General features: G+C 46.6%; 3 protein-coding genes across 4 annotated transcripts; 1 reads left to right on the top strand and 2 right to left on the bottom strand.

The window, feature by feature from the left end:
- Window positions 1-1,137: 1,137 nt before the first annotated feature.
- Window positions 1,138-11,522, bottom strand: LOC143001702 (actin-binding LIM protein 1-like). 2 transcript variants are annotated; one of them, XM_076151432.1, is made up of 17 exons: window positions 11,475-11,522; window positions 8,508-8,651; window positions 7,528-7,711; window positions 7,297-7,406; window positions 6,616-6,742; window positions 6,432-6,525; window positions 6,197-6,284; window positions 6,024-6,085; window positions 5,366-5,443; window positions 4,843-5,025; window positions 4,635-4,661; window positions 4,403-4,535; window positions 3,493-3,540; window positions 3,331-3,395; window positions 2,478-2,789; window positions 1,878-1,958; window positions 1,138-1,775 (listed from the first exon to the last, which is right to left on the bottom strand). In XM_076151432.1, the coding sequence occupies exons 1-15, from the start codon at window positions 11,485-11,487 to the stop codon at window positions 2,688-2,690; spliced, it is 1,458 nt and encodes a 485-aa protein (XP_076007547.1). In that variant the 5' UTR covers window positions 11,488-11,522; the 3' UTR covers window positions 1,138-1,775; window positions 1,878-1,958; window positions 2,478-2,687. The 2 variants fall into 2 exon arrangements, with proteins under 2 accessions (XP_076007547.1, XP_076007546.1); XM_076151431.1 differs by lacking the exon at window positions 11,475-11,522 and having other exon boundaries at window positions 8,508-8,844.
- Window positions 11,523-13,253: 1,731 nt separating this feature from the next.
- On the bottom strand, window positions 13,254-16,955 carry mfsd1l (major facilitator superfamily domain containing 1-like). Its single transcript, XM_076152148.1, has 13 exons — window positions 16,813-16,955; window positions 16,213-16,313; window positions 15,993-16,102; window positions 15,832-15,887; window positions 15,588-15,731; window positions 15,257-15,415; window positions 15,067-15,182; window positions 14,868-14,968; window positions 14,644-14,755; window positions 14,401-14,538; window positions 14,172-14,311; window positions 13,971-14,079; window positions 13,254-13,885 (listed from the first exon to the last, which is right to left on the bottom strand). The coding sequence occupies exons 1-13, from the start codon at window positions 16,832-16,834 to the stop codon at window positions 13,757-13,759; spliced, it is 1,437 nt and encodes a 478-aa protein (XP_076008263.1). The 5' UTR covers window positions 16,835-16,955; the 3' UTR covers window positions 13,254-13,756.
- A 193-nt stretch (window positions 16,956-17,148) lies between these two features.
- eme2 (essential meiotic structure-specific endonuclease subunit 2) lies at window positions 17,149-19,373 on the top strand. Its single transcript, XM_076152150.1, has 7 exons — window positions 17,149-17,778; window positions 17,876-18,078; window positions 18,157-18,293; window positions 18,377-18,455; window positions 18,531-18,646; window positions 18,723-18,912; window positions 19,004-19,373. The coding sequence occupies exons 1-7, from the start codon at window positions 17,265-17,267 to the stop codon at window positions 19,157-19,159; spliced, it is 1,395 nt and encodes a 464-aa protein (XP_076008265.1). The 5' UTR covers window positions 17,149-17,264; the 3' UTR covers window positions 19,160-19,373.
- The last annotated feature ends 46 nt before the right edge of the window (window positions 19,374-19,419 follow it).

The raw sequence follows: 19,419 nt of genomic DNA, 5'->3' as shown, positions 1-19,419 counted from the left end.
GTGTGTTATGGGCAATTAATCAGTTCAAGCTCAAGTCAAAACTGTTCAAGTATCATTTGAAACGGAAACGAGGCCGCTTAATTGAGCTGTAATTGCACGTTTCCGTGAAATGGGGCAAAGGGCACAGAGCACAACGCCTAAATGTGCACAGGGCGTGGATATGCACTTTTGGCATTCTATAGAAGGCCTTAAAAGTCTGGAATGACCATTTAACTGGCTGGGTTTACATCTAAAATACGTTTTACAGCACAAAAGTGTGTTGTTTTGCATTTAGAGAGAAGTAGTTTACATTATTATTGGGCAAACTGAGAACACAGACGGCTTAGTCAATGTAATGAGTGGATCCTGCATGGGGAAGTGTGCTTAGAGCAAACACAGGAGATACTGCAGATAGAATACACATCTGAGGGTGGCTGGTGTAAACAGTTTAAAAACACTTTTTGTCTATGCAGTTAGAGGTTTCAATTTTAAGTGTGTTGGCCACCATCAACCAAACCAAAGAAAATAGTCCAGGACGTGTGTAGTGTGTTGATGAGGGCTTCAGAGGAAGCAGGGAGTGGATGACGCAAAACCATGATGCATCCTGACACCATAATTGTAGCATGCCATCAGGTTTCCAATGAAGCTTCGCCTCTCTTCCCACTTATATGACTCACCAAATGAAAACATACATCTTATTTCTACTTGAACACTAATTTGTCTGAAATGCACCACCAGACAGTCAATGGAACAGAGGGGATTTTTTTTTTCTCCAAATACAAAATGAAAGTAAGTGTAGCAGGTGTTGGAGTGAAATGGGAAGTTCTCCAGGTGAAGCATTTTAATTCCAGGCTCCAGTGCACCATCTGTTGGTCTTCAAATTCCACTATTTAGGGCCAAGTGTGGGTCAGGCCCAGGGGATGGAAACAAACATTAGTTGAAGTGCTGCACTTAAACCAGTGGTTCTTTCACGCCCCCCTTTTATAGATCAGACGTTTTTGGGCACCGGTTTTGCGCCGAGAAATATATATATATTGCGAAAAATATCCAAATATGAGCTCTACCATGTTCACCTACTGTGTTGCCTGTTAACGAGTCTGGACAGCACCAAAAATCTAATAATAATGATATACAAATGTGGTTCCCAAAAATGTGCTTTATTCACAGTTGTGAGCTTAAACATGATGTTCTGTTACCAGGTGACAGCCGGAAAGTAAATAGTGACAACACAGGTTAATGACAGGTTGTGCATTTCCTTCATTTAAATATAGACAAGTTCATACTCACCACCATGCGACATCATAATCATTATTAATTTAATTTAAAAATGGTTCCATTATAACTCTACACTCACTGCTTTTTGGGCACAGTAGTATCTGAATGATTCCAAGAAAAAGGCTTTATGTTGCTTTCACCAGGTCTGAGAACAACGTCCACTCATGCTCGTGCTCGTAAAACATGCATGGTAATCACAACAGCTGAAGACTGAAATTACAAGGAGAAGAGGAGACAAGACTATAGTTACCATTATGTCCTCTTCATTCTGAATTGAACGGTTATTCATCACAACACAATTGCTAACGAAGGAAGCACATCATCTTCTGTCTGTCAGATCTCTATTTTTAGTCTTAATTTGCTGTAATAGCCGAGGGCGATGAATTGAAGCACAAATTAGCGAGCGTTTAGAAAAGATTGGCCATCCTCTTCATGTCATTCCGCTTCCACAATGGAAGTCTGTCAAACTCTGGCATCTCCATGCCAAAGATGTCATAGAATGAATCCGGAGATAGGTGGCGCTGCAAAGGAGAGGAGGAGAGGGAGAATGTTAAAGTATTAAAGTTACAGCAATACTCGATTCAAAATCTCTTTAAACACGTTTTCATCATAGATTTCTGCACCTCAAGTCGTGTTCTGTCAACATCCCTGGGAAGCTTCATGTGTCCTCTGCTTGTACTGGTGAGTATCTCATAAGGGTAGACCTGTGTGAAGGCGGGATTAGAGTCAATCACCACACATGGATACAACTTGATGTACATGTATTCCATGAGATACTGAGTGTTAAAGCATCACGCATCCTGCAAACTGGTTGAAGCTTTGAGATCGACGCATACACAGCTTTTGTTAACACAGTCATCAAACTAAGGCGGTGGTAATTCAGAGAGCACAATGCGCGTTACATAATGGAGAAGGAGAAACTCCAATGTTTGGCAAAATCCAGCCAAAGTTGATTTCTCATTAATCTTTTCTGACTTAATTACAGAAGAGAAAAAAATAGGAGATAGGAGACAAATGAGCGAAGGACATAATTAACTTTTTCTTTGAAACCCCAGGCAGTGGAATCTCACACTTTCCCACAGTAGATCACAGCTCCATCACAGAGGGTTGTGTTTCAATGCTGAATCACACAGAAATGAACTGAAAACCCTCTGCATAAACTCAACCAAAACATTACCTGGTACTAGAGAGGATATAATACATAATATAAACATAATACTTGCTTTTGGTTGCAGCAAATTAGGCAAAGACTCTCCTCTGTCCAGTCGTGTTAATAGATGTGGACCATTACGGGTGAGCTACAGGACAAAGCAATCAGAGTTACACGTGTTTGGACAACGTGCTGCAAGCCAAACAGGCAGAGATGAAGAAGATTAAAGGCTGAGATTCCCTCACTTACCTTAAAATCTGAAAGGTAAGGAAGAGATACGTGATTAAAGCATGTTCCAATTGAAATTGTAGTGAATAACAAGAGGAATGAAGTATTTACCTCTGTCTCTGTCCCCGTTGTAGTGGGAGAAATCGGGGGATGGAGTCTTTATGAGAGGGAAACACATGAATTCAGGAGGATTTTCACTTTTCCTGCAAACTCCAGACACATCACTTAGACATCCGTGTAATTGAGTGTCAGTCAGGCCCTAGGCCACTTCTCAAGGGAAACTTTGTTCTTTATAAATCTACTGAGCTGCGACGTGTCCTTAAGTGTGTGAGCTGTTGTTTCCCTTTGGAAGAGCAAACAGTGAGTGTCTGCGTGGAGATTAAAAACTTAACTCTGGCCTCGGGTCGTAGTTGTCTAGGAGTGTGCCGTAGTCAAACTCTCAAACGTACTTACAAGGACCGTAGAAGTGTAATTTGCCAAATCTGTACGCCCACACAGTCCTGAGAAACACTCTAATCAACCCAAAATAACTGAAATTGCACGGGCGGGTGTGTAAAGCCTTTAATCTCCCAGAACTCTCACCACATAGACATGGATTAGACTCTAATCTGCGTTGATTGTAACAGCTGGATGCAGTAATAACAATAATAATAATGAAAAAGAGAAAACGTGTTTGTGTGATAATCTCTCGCTCTTACCGGGCTCAAGTCGTTCCGACCGTATCCAGGCAGTGAAGCGGTCTGGGAAGTGGGAGAGATTGAATCTGTGTGAGAGCGAAACAGCAGATTAGCTTCAGCACATATAAGAGAAGAAGAAGAAGGAGTTGATGTGAAGTGTCAACATGAAAGGTCAGGCTGCACCTTGCTGTTTGTAGATGGGAGGCCTGTTGTACATGTTGAAGCCTTGATCTGAGGAGAAGAGTAGGAGGGGAATAGAGTGAGTTTACACACTGCAACATGTTCTATATCATTACAGGACGGTCTCATCTTCATTCTGTGCCACCATCATCTTCCTCCTCTTCTGTCGGCTGTTGGACGCTGACCTCTGACCTCTTGTTGTTGTCATTTGGGTGACTGGAGTTTGTATTCTAACACGGCATGCATGGTGATTCTACATCTAATATCAGGAAGCTGTTTAGTTTTTCCTTCAACAGGACAGCAAATAGTCAACATGCGCCATCTAGCGGTCAGAGACGGTAACAGCTCTTTGAATGACCAAGGATATCGTTAAAATCAGTCAGTGAGTGATGTGTAGAGCAAATAAAGAGGAACCAGAGCAGCTCATGTGTTCTTAATAGATGTTCAGAGAAGATCTAAAGGCTCTGCGAGCTCTAAGTGTTCAGATCTCACTTTTCTTCACATCTTATAAGAGTTGGTAAAGGAGGAAACAAGCTTATTGGCAGCCACCTTGTTTTTTTCCAAGTAACAGAAATGTGTTGTCAATGTTGTGCAATGGAACAGTAATGTGAGGAAGAGGAGGGAGAGGGAGGGAGCAGAGGGGCTTACCGTGTGTGAGAGGGAGAAAGTGGTGACAAAAAGGGGAAGCGGAGCAGGTGTTACGACCGCCAGAGAGTAAAAAGGAGTAAAGACTGGACCCTGCCAGACGTTCCGAGGAGGAGTGGGAGGAGTGGGAGGAAGGTGAGGAAGAAGAAGAAGAGGGGGGGTGTTTGAGGACACGTGGAAAGAGATAGATCACAAAGTGTGCAAAGGGAAATATGTAGGAAAGTGGAGAGCGTCTTCTTCTTCTTCTTCTTCATCTTCCTCTCCTCACCTGGCCTGTGGAAGTGTTGTGGCGACCTCAGCAGCGTTGGATTGTAGCTGTGGCGACTGTACAGTGCTCGGAGTCCGACGCATCCGTGGCTCGCAGACCTCGGAATGGGGCACTTTGTGAGGTCATAACAGTCCTTCACACAGAGAGAGAGGTGTGTGAAGAGTTAATCAACAGCATTAAACAGGTTTGACCTCAGAAAACAAAGGAAAAGGGCAGAAATTAACATATTTACCTCCGTTCGTGATGAAGTCCCTTGTGACTGTGAAAAGAAGGCAGAAAAGGTGAATGTATTTACAGAATAACAACTCCAGATTCATCATATCTAATGCAGTCCAGAGTGTATAGCCGGTGTCAGGTGATGACCTCATATCTCCACACGGTAGGAGGTGAATGATGAGAGTAAGTCTGTCCATTCTGAAGCCTTTTCTACATGGAGTTACCTCTGCAGGACTTTGTCTGTCCTGTCTGCTCCCTTTGATGTCCAAAGTGGACTTGATGTTGTCGTTGCTGTTGCTCTGACTCTCATAGGTCATGGCATCAGGGTGCTCTATTTCATATATGGCCTTCACTCTGGGAATGGCCGCTAAGTCTCGGTAATCAATGATCTCCTCATCTACTTTTGCCTGGGAGCAGAGCGGGGAGGGGAGGAGAGGGGAGGGAAGGAGAAGGACAGAGAGGAGAGGATGGAGGAGACACTATGGGTTAGGCAAGGAAAAAGGACGGATTCCACTTTATTCCCATTATGCTTAAATTGTTACTCAGCCATTTAATGAGGCGTTTAATGGCAGTAAAGTGGATTCCCAATTCAGGGCAAAGGACTCAAGGATCATCAGATATCAGGAAGAGGATACAGGAAGCAGTTTCCATCTCTTTCTCTCACAAGCAAGGTGAAACTACAACAGGCGGCTAAGACGTAAAGGGCGAGTTGGAACCCGGAAGCTGCAGAGTGATTGTTGTACTTACACAGATTGAGCGACCGGGACTCCCTGGGGTGCAGGAGCCGGGCCGGGAGCAGGAGCCCTCGGACGAGGATCTGTTGGGCTGAGACAAAACCATCGTGTCAGCGGGACGGTTGGAGCAAACAGAATCCCATAAATAGAAAACAACAACAATGATGTCGCCTTTAAGACGGAGATGACCATGAGGAACCATGCAGCATCGTCAGAACACCACACACCAGTAAGTTACTCAGAGAAGGCCAGATATAAAGTGATTTTAAGTTAGTTTAACACATTTCTTGATGCTGCACTTGAATCCTCATTAGTTATTGTTTATGTGGATTATCAGACAGGATCTAATCTGGTTAAATAAAGTTGTGAATTGAATATTTAGTCGTTTTAATTTCTCTCCACGCCACTTCAAACATGTGAGCTGATCTGATAGAAACAGAACTGCAGCCTGGTGCCGGTGTGAAGCCAGAGTGATTAGTGTGAGACTCAGTGAGTGAGTGAACATCACAGCAGGAACCTTCAGCGAGGGGTAAAAGTAATCAAGGAGGGGCGTTTTTGACCGGACGACCGGGGAATTCTGGGAAGGAGAAATGAATGATATTGTACAGCTGCATAGGACAAGAAAGTGTTTACAGGATGAAGATAAAGAACAGGATCGCAGAGAGACTCACCATGCATCTGTCCTCGGTGCTGCTGCTGCTTCCTCTGCAGCCTGGGTGCCAAACTGTGGATCCTGGAAACACAAACGTGGCAAACTGACTCCAGCGGGACTTTGGCAACGACACAACAACCTTCTAATAAAGCTCTGAGTGTGGAAAGTTAAAGCACAGGGACTCAAACTGACCTTGCACAAACATCTCCTGTCCTTCGGTGAACATGTTTCCACACCGGCTGCACCTTGCACAGCTCGGGTGATAGTGCTTCTCTCCTGCCTGTGGGAAAGATCAAAGGAAGACAGAAAGGAGATTAGATACCAGTCAGCAACACCAACAAGACCTGGAGGCGGAATTCTCACACTTCAGAGATACAAAATGACAAAATGAGGTGATAAAGGTCGGCAACAACGTAACACTTCTCACCTCCAGGACTTTCCCGGTTATGAACATCCGGCAGGCGTCACACTGGATCCCAAACTGAGCCTGGTAGTCTCTCTCACAGTAGGGAACGCCGTCCCTGAAGGGAGAGGACAGAAGGGAAATCAAGAGATAAATAAGAGACTAACACGGAGGCCGGGCAGGTGGAGGACGGTGTTTGTTTATGTACTTGCTGATGTATTCTGCGCTCAGCACTTTGCCGCAGGCTTTGCACTTGAAGCAGCCGAGGTGCCACTGCCCCCCCACGGCGAGCAGCGCCTGGCCGTTCTTGATCTCTCTGCCGCAGCCGCTGCAATCTGAAAGGTCGGGGGAAAAACACGATAAAGGTCACGGCCATTCAGACAATTATCCTGAACCAGGAGTGGAATGTGAGGGAATGCTGAGCTTGCATATTAGAAGGAATGAGGACATCAGTGGGATGCTAATGTTGCTCCTTCTCTGCCGAGTACAGTTTCCCCAAGACGTCACACATTCAATCAAAAAGCTCGGCGGGAAGGGAGGAGAATGCCAAACTCTCGCAATTCAAGAGGATCTCAGTCTGAGCTCAGTGGAAAAAGCTTAACATTGATGAAGATAAGATCGTTGCTATGGATTCTGAGTGAGTGGCAGAAAACAGGTGGACACACTTTCTGTGAAATCCAGGTCAGATTCCCGTCTGCCAGGAAATTCTTCATCATTTTCCCTCTGCACTGGCGGGAAGCAGCTCAGTGCAGACGTAGATACAGATCCATGTGATTTCCCTCTAAGCCGCACATGTGGGATGATCTGCAGTGACTGATTAAGGATTGGCTCATCCGTGTTGTTGCTCTCTGGGGGGAGGGAGGGAGGGAGGCGGCCTGTGTATACTCACTGCTGGAGGAGAGGATGTGTTTAGGAGAGGAAGACACGGGCGGAATGCAGCGCTGGCACAGGGAGTTCTTTCCCGTAAAGGTGACGCGGCCCCCGGCAGGAAAAGGCCGCCTGACATCCAAGGGAGAGAGAGAGAAAGAGAGAGAGAGAGAGAATAGGTGAGGCACAGACGGAGGGAAAGGTGTCGCCCTGCTCCCTGAAGAACTTCCAAGTGTTTGCCACGCTGTCTTACTTGCATGCGGTGCAGACAAAGCAGGCCGGGTGATAGTTCTTCCCCAGGGCGGTGACCATCTCTCCCTCCACAAACTCCCCACAGTGGTGACACAGCGTCCCGTGGAGCCTCTGGAAGTCCAGCGGGCACAGATGCTCGCCGTCCCTCATGTAGAAGCCCGAGCAGGCCAGGTCACAGCCGCAGACTACACACACACACACACAGAGAGACACAGGGAGACACAGGGGTTTGATAGACAGCCTGTGTTATCTGTCAGTGTGTCATCTGACCCTCTGACCCCCCCTGACCGTGGCATTTCTGACACACTGTAGGATCTCTGATGCGTTCCTCTGGAGGTGCCGCACAGATTTACTGCCGCTCTATTTCTGTCCTGCCTGTGACTCACAGTGTGCTCTGTTGTTATCTGGAAGCATTTCTAAAGTAGTAAAGTCACACAACACAACACAATCTGATCTCTCTTTCATTCACAAACAAGTCGTCTACGTCTGGTTTAGAGGTTTAGATCGTTTTGGAGCCTTCTGTTTCTGCGAGATCACAGTTGACAGTTTTAGATCTTAAATAAGAAGAATTTCAAAACTTTTCCTCCTTTAAATTGTTCTTTTTATCTGAGAAGGAGAGGCTGAACGTGTGAGGCAGACAGATTCACTCTGAAGCTCTGAATGCGTCCTTGTCTCCTCTGCAGAGCAACAAGAGAAGCTGTCAGCACGGATTAACAGAGACAACAAACCAAACTGCTGCAGGATGAGAAACTCAATTCAATCAGTCTGACAGGAACAAGAATGCACGGCAACACATTCTGACGCTTTATTACATCAGTGACACACACACACACACACACACACACACACACACACACACACACACACACACACACACACACACACACACACACACACACACACACACACACACACACACACACACACACACACACACACACACACACACACACACACACACACACACACACACACACACACCTTTGCAGGAGAAGCATTTGATGTGGAAGTGGCTGCTCTGGAGCCTCAGCACTTCCCCCCTGCAGGGCTCGCCGCATCGGTGGCACAGGATGAGCCGCTTGCCCGCCGGCGACGAGGGGAGCGAGCCGTCCTGAGAGTGGAGCGCTGGGTGAAGAAGTGAGGAAGACAAGACAACATCAGGTTTGTTTGATTTGATCAGTTTATGCTGTTCCGTCAGTAGGAGGCGCTGCAGAGACCTGAGGACCATCAGGCCCCAAACCAGGAGGCTCTGCTGTGTTTAGTGTCTCTCACTCACTCACACACACGCACACAAACCACCCTTCACACACACACACGCCTCCCTTCTCTTGCCTTTCATGCTGCCTGACACACGAACACACACCGGCACACACACATCCTGAAGCGTATTTAGATATTCAAAAACAAAAGCTGCAGAACACACACAACCCTCTGCACAAATGTTTGCAGAATGTATGAACACAGGCGTGACCTGAATATGGCCAGTGTGTCATGTGACATCATGTGATGACATCATCATCATCATCCCCCCGCCCCCCCTCTCTCTCTTTGTCTGTCTCTCTCTCTTAATTTGCAATTATCTCTCACAGTTTGTCCCTTCTGTTACATAACTAACTTCATGTGCAAGCGCTCTTTGTTATGGCATGGAAACACACACACACACACTCGCACAAACACACACAATGCTCTGTCGGGGGTTGAGCAGTACCTCACAAAGACAGGCGAGCACTAACCAACAAGATTTAGGAAGTTTTAATCTCCCAAAATGGCCCCAAAAAAAAATCAGACTTAGTCCGTTTGTGGCGGTGAATAAATCTCTCCAGTCCTTCTTTCTTCTTCTGCCGTGTTTACATGGCAACACAAACCGTGGATGCCTGCACAATCTAATCACAGCCCACTTGAAAGGCCCTGAAAGTGATTATCAGAGAGGAGAGGGGAAAGAATGTGGCGGGGCAGAGTGTGTGTGTGTGTGTGTGTGTGTGTGCGTCTGGTGTGTGTAGGAGTGTGTGTGGGTGTGTGTGGGTGTGTGTGTGTGTGGGGGCACCCAGCAGGTCCACAGGGTGTTACCGTCCATGAAACAGAAACATGTCCGCCTATAGAGAACTGAGAAGCAGATATGTTTCCCTTCGCCTCGTGCAAACTAACAAAATTGACTCAAGCATCATCGGTATGCGGCCCTGCTACCGGAGAGACTGGTTACCGTAGCGACAGGCAACAACACTCGCCTACAAGGTTAATCTGAAGTTCACCGCCACCAATTACGGCGCTCTGAGGACACGAGTGGCCCTCATGTTTATGTAACGCGGTGGGGAAAATGTTTGGTCTCAAAAATCTCAAAGGCTTCGGCTTCACAAATAAACATCTGCACTTTAAACATTCTGTCGCTACGAATTTAAGGGTTTTTTTGCGAAGACTTTCATCCTAAACCAGCGCTGTAAATATCACAGACTGTGTTCTGTCTTTCCCCACGGACAAAATGCTAAAATGGAGAAGGTTTGGGATCATTTGGGGGATTTTCCTGCTTAGAAAATGGAGCAAAAAGACTGTAGCTGACTTTTTAGTGTTTTTCATGTTTAGATTCATAATAAATCATAGTTGCTGGTGACACATTGTGAGTTTCAGTCAGATCCTCATGCAGGCACGTTACTCTGAATCACAATCAGTCAGATTTTTGGGGATTGGGAGTAAATCCTGGTGGGAATGTGGATCCTTCCCTCTGGCCACAGCGCTCCAACAATTAGTGAAAACCCTCTCAGGCTACCCGGCCCTTTATCCAAGCTGAGAATGGGTCGGCTTATTCAGTAAATGAGCGAGCTGCGGCGGTGCCAACACAGAATGCGTGCGGGCGGCTCTTCACGGGAAGCTGCACAGAAACACAGGAGGCCGTCAGCTGGGAAGAGTTTGGGAAGAAGCGACGGGACCGCAGCGGTGTGACGCATTGGACATGGAGAGTATGTTTTGTTGTTACATCACTGTGTGCGTGTGTGTGTGTGTGTGTGTGTGTGTCATCTCACATGGCCACCCAGAATGCAAAGCTGATAGGGTGTTAAGTATTAGCAAAAGGTCCATTTTAGAAAGACGGCAAATGCAGAGAAACCTGAGAGGGAACAGCTAAGCATCTCCAGCTATGAAGATCTGCATCTGTCCTTGTCTGTGTGTGTGTGTGAGTGTGTGCGAGAGAGAGAGAGAGAGAGAGAGATAGAGAAGGGCTCTATATAAGGTATCTCAAATATCTGAAGTAGATGTTTGCGTCCGTAGTTTTCCACCGACAAAGAACGATCTTGATTTGATTTGAAGGTTGTTATAGTTTCCTTCAGTGCTACAACACTACAAACTCAGTGTTAGATGAGTGAAAACGCTCCAAAATCCTCACAGAATCAACGGTCAGGCCCAGATTCATTATGGACGAGCAGCTGCAGGAGTCAGGGATCATTTATAGTTTAGTTTTAAACAAGGGACTCTGTTGAAGATCAGCGGTTCACTACAGCAAAATGTGCAGTAAGAGCCGTGTTTTAAATCATTTATGAGATCAGATCATCTTGTAAGCAGTAGTGATGCTCTGAGATCCTCCCTCACAGTTGTGATCGCACTTTTCCACACTTGGCAACAACAGTTTCTATCCTCCTCCACTCTCTACATACAGGGGGAATTTGAGAATCGGTCAAGTTAGATACAAACACGCGTGTATTGTGGGTTTCAAACACACACACACACACACACACACACACACACACACTCCCACGCCAAAGTAGACTCATGGACGGACAGTGTAGAAAACAAGAGGAGATATTCTACAGAGAAGCAACATCAGGACACAAACACTCATCAAGCAAGACAGAACTGGAGAAGACCTGGATAAAAAGGATCATGTTAAGTTACACTCCTGACGGTTTGGTCTCTCTTCACACACACACACTGACACACACACACACACAGACATATATCTACCTTTGTCTTTCATGGCTGCTGCTGCTGGTGTCTGCTCGCGTGTAGGAGCCGACCGGAGTGACGAGAGGAAACTAAGTGGACCGCTGCCACAAGGAGAAAGGGGGTGGTCCCAAACACAAAGGGCAGGAGAGCGTGCGCGTGTGTGTGTGTGTGTGTGTGTGTGTGTGTGTGTGTGTGTGTGTGTGTGTGTGTGTGTTCTAAAAGAGGACACTGAGGGAGTAGAGGAGTGAGTGGTGTTTTTTGTAAGATTCATTTAAACAGTTTTAAATTGACTGGAAATGAGTGTGTGTGTGTGTGTGTGTGTGTGTACTGAATCTATAATATACGTATGAGAGTTTACATTTTTCAATTGAATTACTGAGATAAATGAACTTTTCCACGATATTCTACTGTATTGAGCTGCACCTGTATGTGAGACTGCAACAAAACATTCATTTGACTTTAAACTGAACCACAGAAAGGGAGGAAGGGTTATTGAGAGGATTGATCACAAACTGGAGTTACCACGACGACTAAATAAGAGGCAGAGCAGCCGCTTACCTGGCACGTCTGCACAGATGCCCCCCAGCTTCTCACACAGGATGTAGTCACTGGGGTGGAGGAAGGGCAGCTGCTCCTGCATCGACTGTTTGGGAACCAGATAGAGGACTTCAGCAATTTGGCCGTTCTCAAACACCGACATGCGTCTGATAGAGTTCTTCCTCTTGGCCCGGTCCAGAACCACCACCTCGTCTGCGTTGCTGGAGCCGCAGATCCTCCCCAGGCTGCTGAGGTTGAGGAGACTCGACATGCTCGGCGCCCTCGAGGATTTTGGGCCCAAAACTCCAGGCTTGCTGTGAGAAAGCATGGAGGAAAAGTGCCAAGTGATGAATGTTTGAGATGCTCTGGAAGGCTCAGCGTGCGTGTGTGAGTGAGTGTGTGTGTGTGTTAATCACGAAGCTGTAATGACAACATGACCTCTTAAGAAGATTAAGTTAGGGTTTATTTTTAGGGTTTATCTTCAAGGTAAACAGAGGCTTGGACTAAACTTCCTCCCTGGTTTCCATTGACAGACATGACATCACGTGAGAAGCTTCCAAAGGTGATCTGGAGTCAGTGTGGGCGACATGACCTCTATGACCCCAGGGACCCTGAAAGAGGAAGAGCTCAGGATAATGAAGGTGGGGTCATTTACAAAGTTAAATCATGCAAAGAGGGCTTGATTTAACTTAACATGAAGGACAAAGACCAAGAATCCTAAGTGGGAAGTGAACAACATGACCTCTAAACACAGAGGTATCAAATGAATGCACACACAGATACACACACCTGACAGAGATGAGGAGAGCAGGCCCGGCCCTGGGCATGGGCGAACCGGGCGGTCGTCATCTAGTGGGCAGGGCACCAAACTGCAATCCACACTTTCGCCCTGGGCTCCAAATCACCCGGGGCCGGCCCTGAGGAAGAGGATCATACTGTGAGTTCAGCGATGGATGTGATCATCACTTCCTGTTCTCTCCACGTTTCCACACTGAGATGCACAAAGCTCAGAGAGGATCTGCAGGTTAAATATAGGAACAATATTTATAAAAGGCTCCAAAGCCCTTAGAGCGGAGAGAAACGTCCAGGGGCAAAAGGTGAAGGTGATTATAGAAGCTGTTTGAGCGCCGCCCAGTGGCTCAGATATGCTACTGCTGTGATTGAGCAGGATCCGGATCCAGTTGTCGAGGTTGTATGAAGCAAAGATGACATTGTTGGACATTTAGAAACATCAGACAGAGAAGAAACAAGACAATACTGCAGTCATAGATGTTATATTAGTGAAAACCACAAAACATCAACAAAGATCACTCCATCAAATACAAGTAGACATGGATTTCCTCTTTGTGACAATATAAAAGATCATACTCCCTTCTTACAGCTTATTTAAAAATCACAGCACCAAAACTCATAAAACATTTGTCGTTTCTTTTTTTGTCATAAAGAAAACAAAACATTTAAAAAAAAATACTGAAACGGAAATCTGTGCAGCATGACAAGAAGTTAAAAACCGATCAATAACCTCAACAAGATCAGCAGTCAGTTACATGGTGATGACATAATGATGACATGTGAGAGGTAACCAGGTAACAACCGAGGCAGTGTGAGGACACCGTGTGTGAGTGGCAACATGAGTGTCTAATGTGAAGCAGTGATGAAGTTTACTCAAGAATAAAAAGGCAGAAAACTTCAGGTATAAACATTTCTAACTATTGTTAAAAAAAAAAGTTAAAAAACAAGTTTAAAAAAAAGTTAAAAAAAAGTTAAGAGCGGTTTGCTCCTTCCTCCTCCTCCTCCTCCTTTTGCTCTTCATCTTCCACATTGAGCGGCTGTCTGTCCGAGTCTATTTCTGCCGGTTGTGACCTCTTGGTCGTCTTGTTCAGAATTCCATCCTGCAAAGAGAAAAACAAAGAGGACAAAGCTCACACACACCGCACACACACACTTATGTGAGACAGTTGGTGTGAGATGACTGACATGTCTGTAGTCGACCACGTTGAGCAGCACTGAGGTGAAGATGCAGCAGATGGTGTTGGCCAACATGAAGATCATCATCCTCTGCCAACGCCACAATGGGATCTTATCACTGGACGACAGAGAGAGAGAGAAAGCAGTGAGTGATCAAACACAGCGTTCACATTACAGAGCTGTAGGGTCGTCCTGGAGACCAGCTGGTACCTGGACTTGGAGCCCAAAATCTGCCCCACAACCAGATTGGACAACCCAATGCCGATCATCTGTGTGGAGGTGGCCAGGCCCATCGCCGTCCCCAGAGTGGCCTGAGGGACCACAAGGGGGATGGAGGGCCACATGCTGGCCTGCAAAAGAGAACGAGCAGTTTGAGTTTAGAGAAAATGAACCTGCTTACGAAAACATCATTCAGTCTGAGAGTGGAGGAAAGACTCACAGCGGCAAAGGAGTATGTGACTCCCAGCCATATGGTGGAGACCAGAGGAGGGACGAACGTGAAGGCCAGGAGACCGAACACCGGCAGGGTGAGGATGGCACAGGCCAGGGCGAAGACCCCCCGCAGGCCCACGTAGTCCTGGAACGCACAAAGGCACAGAGGACGGCGTGGAAATGAACAACGGGCCTGGAGAGGTTTGTGTACAGATATAGAAGGATAAGGTTACGGGTGGAGACGACTCACGATGAGAATGCCCACGCTGGCCGAGAGGACGAGCGAGCTGTCGTACACCGCCCCGGCGATGTAGGCCGACTGCTGCGGGCTGTAGTCAGTGTACTTATCCTGAATGAACTTACTGGACGGGAAACACAAACACAACAGTGAGCAGTTTAGTCCTCTGGGTGCTTTATCACCATAGTGACCAGTATGCTGTCTGTGCTGGCCTTCACTAAGCTGATGATCTGTACCTGGCATCAGCGATGAAGGGGAAGATGCCATTGTAGAAGAACATGATGGTGAGAACGAGCAGCCAGTAGCGTAGAGACAGAAGCTTCACGTCCTGGATCCTCTGTTCAAACACAAACAGTACGAGGAGAAATGAATTCAAAACAGGCTTCTTCCAAATCCCGTACGTAGCAAAAACAGACGGCGATCCTGTCTCCGTACCACTTTGCGGGACTGCTCCTGGATGACCCCGTCCATTCCCAGCTGCTTCATTCCTATCTTGTCCAAGCCGCTGACGATGATAGCAGACACGAAGCCCAGCACGCACAAGATCGCACCTACAAAACGACACACAAGCTTTAGAAACATCCTCTTTCAGGCGTCTCGCTGTCAAAGCATCTCCATTGTTTACCTCCCCAGAGGGTCCACTGCATTCCGAATCTTTCTTCAAACCTCTGGGTGAGGAAGAAGTTGAGGACGGACCCCAGACGGGAGAAGGCCAGAGTCACACCAAAGGCCAAGGCCAGCTCCTTCCCTTTGAACCAGAAGGCTGTGATGCGGTTCTGAACAACTAAGATGAGAAAAAGAGAGATTTGGTCACACTGAGACAGTTTATGAGGATAAGTTCACATTTCATATTGAAGTTGTATTAGTTGCATTAATCTTCCCCACCAGCAGAGGGCAGTCACAACTCTCCACCCTGTAGTGATGTTCCAAAATGATCAATTATTACATCAACTCACTGGTCAGAGATCCATTTCCTGATCCAAACACCAGCCGGCCTGTCAGCATGAGAGGCAGCAGGTACGGCGTTCCTTTAAAGTGGGAGCCCAGAGCGAAGATGGAGGAGCCCAGAACACACAGGAAGGAGAACAGAAACACGCCGACTGCAGAGAGAAGAAGAGGAGACACAAGGCCGCTCTGTCATCCACATTATCTCCATTTATAGTGTTGACAGCTTTGACAGACAGCTGACAGATAACTTACAGCGGTTTCCTAATTTGTCAATCAGGAATCCGGCCATGATCACCACGACTGCATTACTGTTCATAAGAGAGAAACACATGCAGTTAAATCTGTTCTCTGATAAATAACGTTCTGATTCTTTTGTGTGTGTAACGGGCCTGTGTGTGTGTGTGTTCACTCACGTCCATGCATAGATGGCGTAGAGGAGGTTGTACTGTTCGGGGGTCATCCCCAGGCCGGCCACACAGTCCACTGTCCCATTGATCACTGTCGTATTGGGACATGTGAGGTTCTGTCAAATAAGAGGAAACCATTGATAATGATTAGAGATTAGAGTTACTCGGTTAGTTAGTCAGCTCTGTGTCTGGTTGATCTTTGAAGCTGGTATGTTCACTAACTTACCCCTTGGAACTGATCCTGTAAAACACTGGGGATGTCAAAGCAGAAATAGGAGCCGAATGTCAGCATGCAGTTAAAGAACAGCACCACAAAGCGATAATAAGCTGTGGAAAAGAAAGACAGGCATGTTAGAATGACATCATAGGGATCAGATGGCATCACCTCGTTCTACATTCACCTTAGAGCAGAGAATATTCAAATGCTCCAAAATAACAATATAATCACTCTGTATACTTTAAAACATTAATACAAAGAGGCAGATAGCACATAACACATTCATTCAAGTGTGTAGTCATTCTTTTTGTGCTGACCTCATCAGAAAAACATGCAGTTTGTGTAGGAAAACAACAATTTCTGCACAACAACATTAGCTAAAGTCGTGTCTGGCCGAATGCAGATGAGCAAAGAGGGCATATATCTTGAAATTACAAGACAATAAGCGACTAAAGCCTCGATTTCCTTTGGCAACTTCCCACTTTGTCACATGGGTTTAGTAGAAAACGCTGACTTGGCTGTTAAAGTGGCCCAATTCTACAGAGAAGTCGCGTTCATGGAGGATCGCGAGGCTGACATTTAGCTTAATTCCGTGGCTCGAACACTTACCTTTCTCCGCCGGTTCTGCCATAGTGTCAGGGAAGAAGGATAGATCTACAATAGCTGAAAACAAAACGTCCTAACTCACATACTCTTGTTTGTTTACGTGAATAAGCTAGTTTGTGATCCCAAACGACCCGGGAGTTGCGTTGACGAGCTAACCGCTGCTCTCTAAGCTATATGGATCGACCCGTTGTGGGCAAATCTACAAAGAGACTGGTTTTTAAATCTACTAGAGCGCGCAGCGGTAGCGATGTCGTCACTTCTTCCTATTCCAAAATAAGACATTTGAATTGTACGGTTTTTGGTTGTATCCTCATAGTTTTGCAATGACACACACACATTATCCCGGAAGAGAAAAAAAAAATTAAAAAAACATTTTCTGCTATAAATGACTTTGTAAACTCCTGGGTACGTTTCCGCGTTTCCGCTGTTGTCCCTCAGCGGACACCGTAAATGGGATGTTTACGCGTTTACTCCATCGATGTTGTCCATTTAAATGTCTTTATTTATTCGTTAATCATGTAAACGTTGAAGTTATGTCACAAATAATATCTGTCCTGCGTAGAGCCCGAACATGGGAAATATCAGAGTCTGAGGACGAAGGCAAAGCTGAGACGGAACCCGATTCAAAGCAGATCAGCACAGACGTGAGCGAGAATCAACACAAAGATCAGGAAAACAAAACCATCCCAACGTCTGTGACAGAGAAGGTGTCCGATCAAGACCCCGCGTTGTCTCCTCCACGACCAAAGGCGGCTGGAGTTCGAAAGCGGCGCAGCAAGGAGGAGCTGGAGTCTGACAGAGAGAAAGCTAAAGAGAAGAAGGAGGCCAGGGAGAGACAGAAGACAGCCAGAGCCCAGGAGAAAGAGGAGAGGAGACAGGAGCAACAGAGGAGGAGAGAAGCTGCAGAGCATCTGAGGAGCCAGAGGCCAGAGAACCTCCTGAAGAGTCTCACTTTGTGCATAGACACAGGTAACAATACACACACACACACACACACACACACACACACACAGATGATACACATTAATATCAAATACACACGTTAATTTTGAGTCATTGGTTCCAGCTCTTCTCCAACACGACGGCTCAGACATCCTCCTGGACACTCTGGGTGCTCTGGATTGGAGGATCAGCATTGAGAGCCAGCAGATCCCTCACAGCATCACCTGGACCCGAGATGTAGCCCAGTCCAGTCCAATGGAGGAGGACCAAGTGGTTCTGGTCCTGGCTCTGACTGATTTCATGAACATGGTGATCTCAGTGAAGAAAGTAAGTGAGCGGCCTTCAGTCAGCGTGAACAGCTTGAGGTCGCTGCTTTGATTCATGTGTGTTTGTTTGCCACTGCAGATGTTAGACAGCGACGGTGAAGGCGAAGGTGAAGACTCAGACGTGGAGTCTCTCCTTGGTCCATTAATGGAGTGTCTCAACCGTGGAGACAAGAAGGTGGTCACAGTCTTAGTGATAGGCTCTCTGTCTCATCATAGGTCAGTAAGTCTGTGTAAAGCTTCATGAACCTTCACTTCTTCTGTCATCACTTTGTCTAACTCCTCAATTTCCTGTCTGGCAGGAAAAAAGTCTTCAGTGTCCATGTACTGGAGGAGACACTGCAGTCCCAGTTGGGGATGGACAACCTTGATTTTCAGGAGGTCAGTTTGCTTTGATTGCTTCAGTCTGTGATGCTCTGGTTCAGAGAAGATGATCTCCATCACCTGTCTCTGCAGGTTCTTGTGTATCTGCAGCTGTGTAAGAACATCTCACTGGTCTTCCCGGGCGACTGGCAGGAGGTCACTCACCACGTGTGCGCCGTCACCAAAGCTTTGTCCAAACGTCCCTACAAGTAAGCATCTGCTCCGCTTTGCGCCTCAGACATCTGCACTCCAGTTATGACCTGACACCTTTGCGTGTCCTTGCAGGATGCTGACAGAGCAGGCGGAGCTTCCATTCTGCGTGGATGGATCCTGGGCCAGCGGGGTTCGGGTGGAGAGGGACGGCTCGGGCCTGAGCCAAGTCTGGAGCAGCCAGATCCAGCAGCTGAACAGGATCAGCCCTGCTGTGGCCTCGGCTGTGACTGCAGCCTACCAGTCCCCTCAGCTCCTGCTGCAGGTAAACATGGACGCACTTGGCTCCGTCCCTGCATTTGAGTCGCACAAGGAGGATGAACAGAAATGTTCTGTTTCCCCGTGCTGTGTTTCAGGCTTACCAGAGCCTGGAGTCAGAGGAGGAGAGGAGGAAGCTGCTGGCGGACCTCTCAGTGAAGACAGAAGGCAAACACAGACGCATCGGACCGGAAATATCAGCCCGAGTGTTCCGCTGCTTCACAGCCCAGAACCCCCAGCTGGTCCTGGACTGATCTGTGCACCAGCTGGACTTCAGACCCTCATCACCATGTGGCTGCTAATGTGTTCATGTTTACAAGCTGATAATCAGACACTGAGATCAGGGGAGAGATATTTATGTGCTGAGGAAGATTACAGAGTATATATATTTAAATAAAAGAATGAATTTTTAAATGTTTGTATAGAATATTGTTGGTTTGTTTGATCAATAAACTGCATCAGAGCTTTTCTTTTCTTTTCTTTCATTTCATAGAATTTCCTGAGTAGGAAAAGT

Source organism: Genypterus blacodes, unplaced genomic scaffold, assembly GCF_046128005.1.
Source record: "Genypterus blacodes isolate CSIRO-AG114 ecotype Tasmania unplaced genomic scaffold, CSIRO-AGI_Gbla_v1 ptg000055l_1, whole genome shotgun sequence".
In the NCBI taxonomy this organism is placed as follows: Eukaryota; Metazoa; Chordata; class Actinopteri; order Ophidiiformes; family Ophidiidae; genus Genypterus; species Genypterus blacodes.
Note: the sequence above shows the minus strand (reverse complement) of the source record. Positions and strands in the feature narration are given on the sequence as shown.

Coding starts and splice junctions, on each gene's coding strand:
- LOC143001702 (XM_076151431.1), bottom strand. CDS start 8,754: ATGGTCCTCAGGTCTCTGCAGCGCCTCCTACTGACGGAACAGCATAAA. Junction 7,407..7,527: donor TTTGTCTGCACCGCATGCAA/GTAAGACAGCGT, acceptor CTTGGATGTCAG/GCGGCCTTTTCCTGCCGGGG. Junction 6,086..6,196: donor ACAGGAGATGTTTGTGCAAG/GTCAGTTTGAGT, acceptor TTGTGTTTCCAG/GATCCACAGTTTGGCACCCA.
- mfsd1l (XM_076152148.1), bottom strand. CDS start 16,834: ATGGCAGAACCGGCGGAGAAAG. Junction 15,732..15,831: donor TGACAAATTAGGAAACCGCT/GTAAGTTATCTG, acceptor TTCTCTCTGCAG/TCGGCGTGTTTCTGTTCTCC. Junction 14,312..14,400: donor TCACATACTCCTTTGCCGCT/GTGAGTCTTTCC, acceptor TCTCTTTTGCAG/GCCAGCATGTGGCCCTCCAT.
- eme2 (XM_076152150.1), top strand. CDS start 17,265: ATGTTTACGCGTTTACTCCATCGATGTTGTCCATTTAAATGTCTTTAT. Junction 18,294..18,376: donor GGCTCTCTGTCTCATCATAG/GTCAGTAAGTCT, acceptor CCTGTCTGGCAG/GAAAAAAGTCTTCAGTGTCC. Junction 18,913..19,003: donor CCCCTCAGCTCCTGCTGCAG/GTAAACATGGAC, acceptor GCTGTGTTTCAG/GCTTACCAGAGCCTGGAGTC.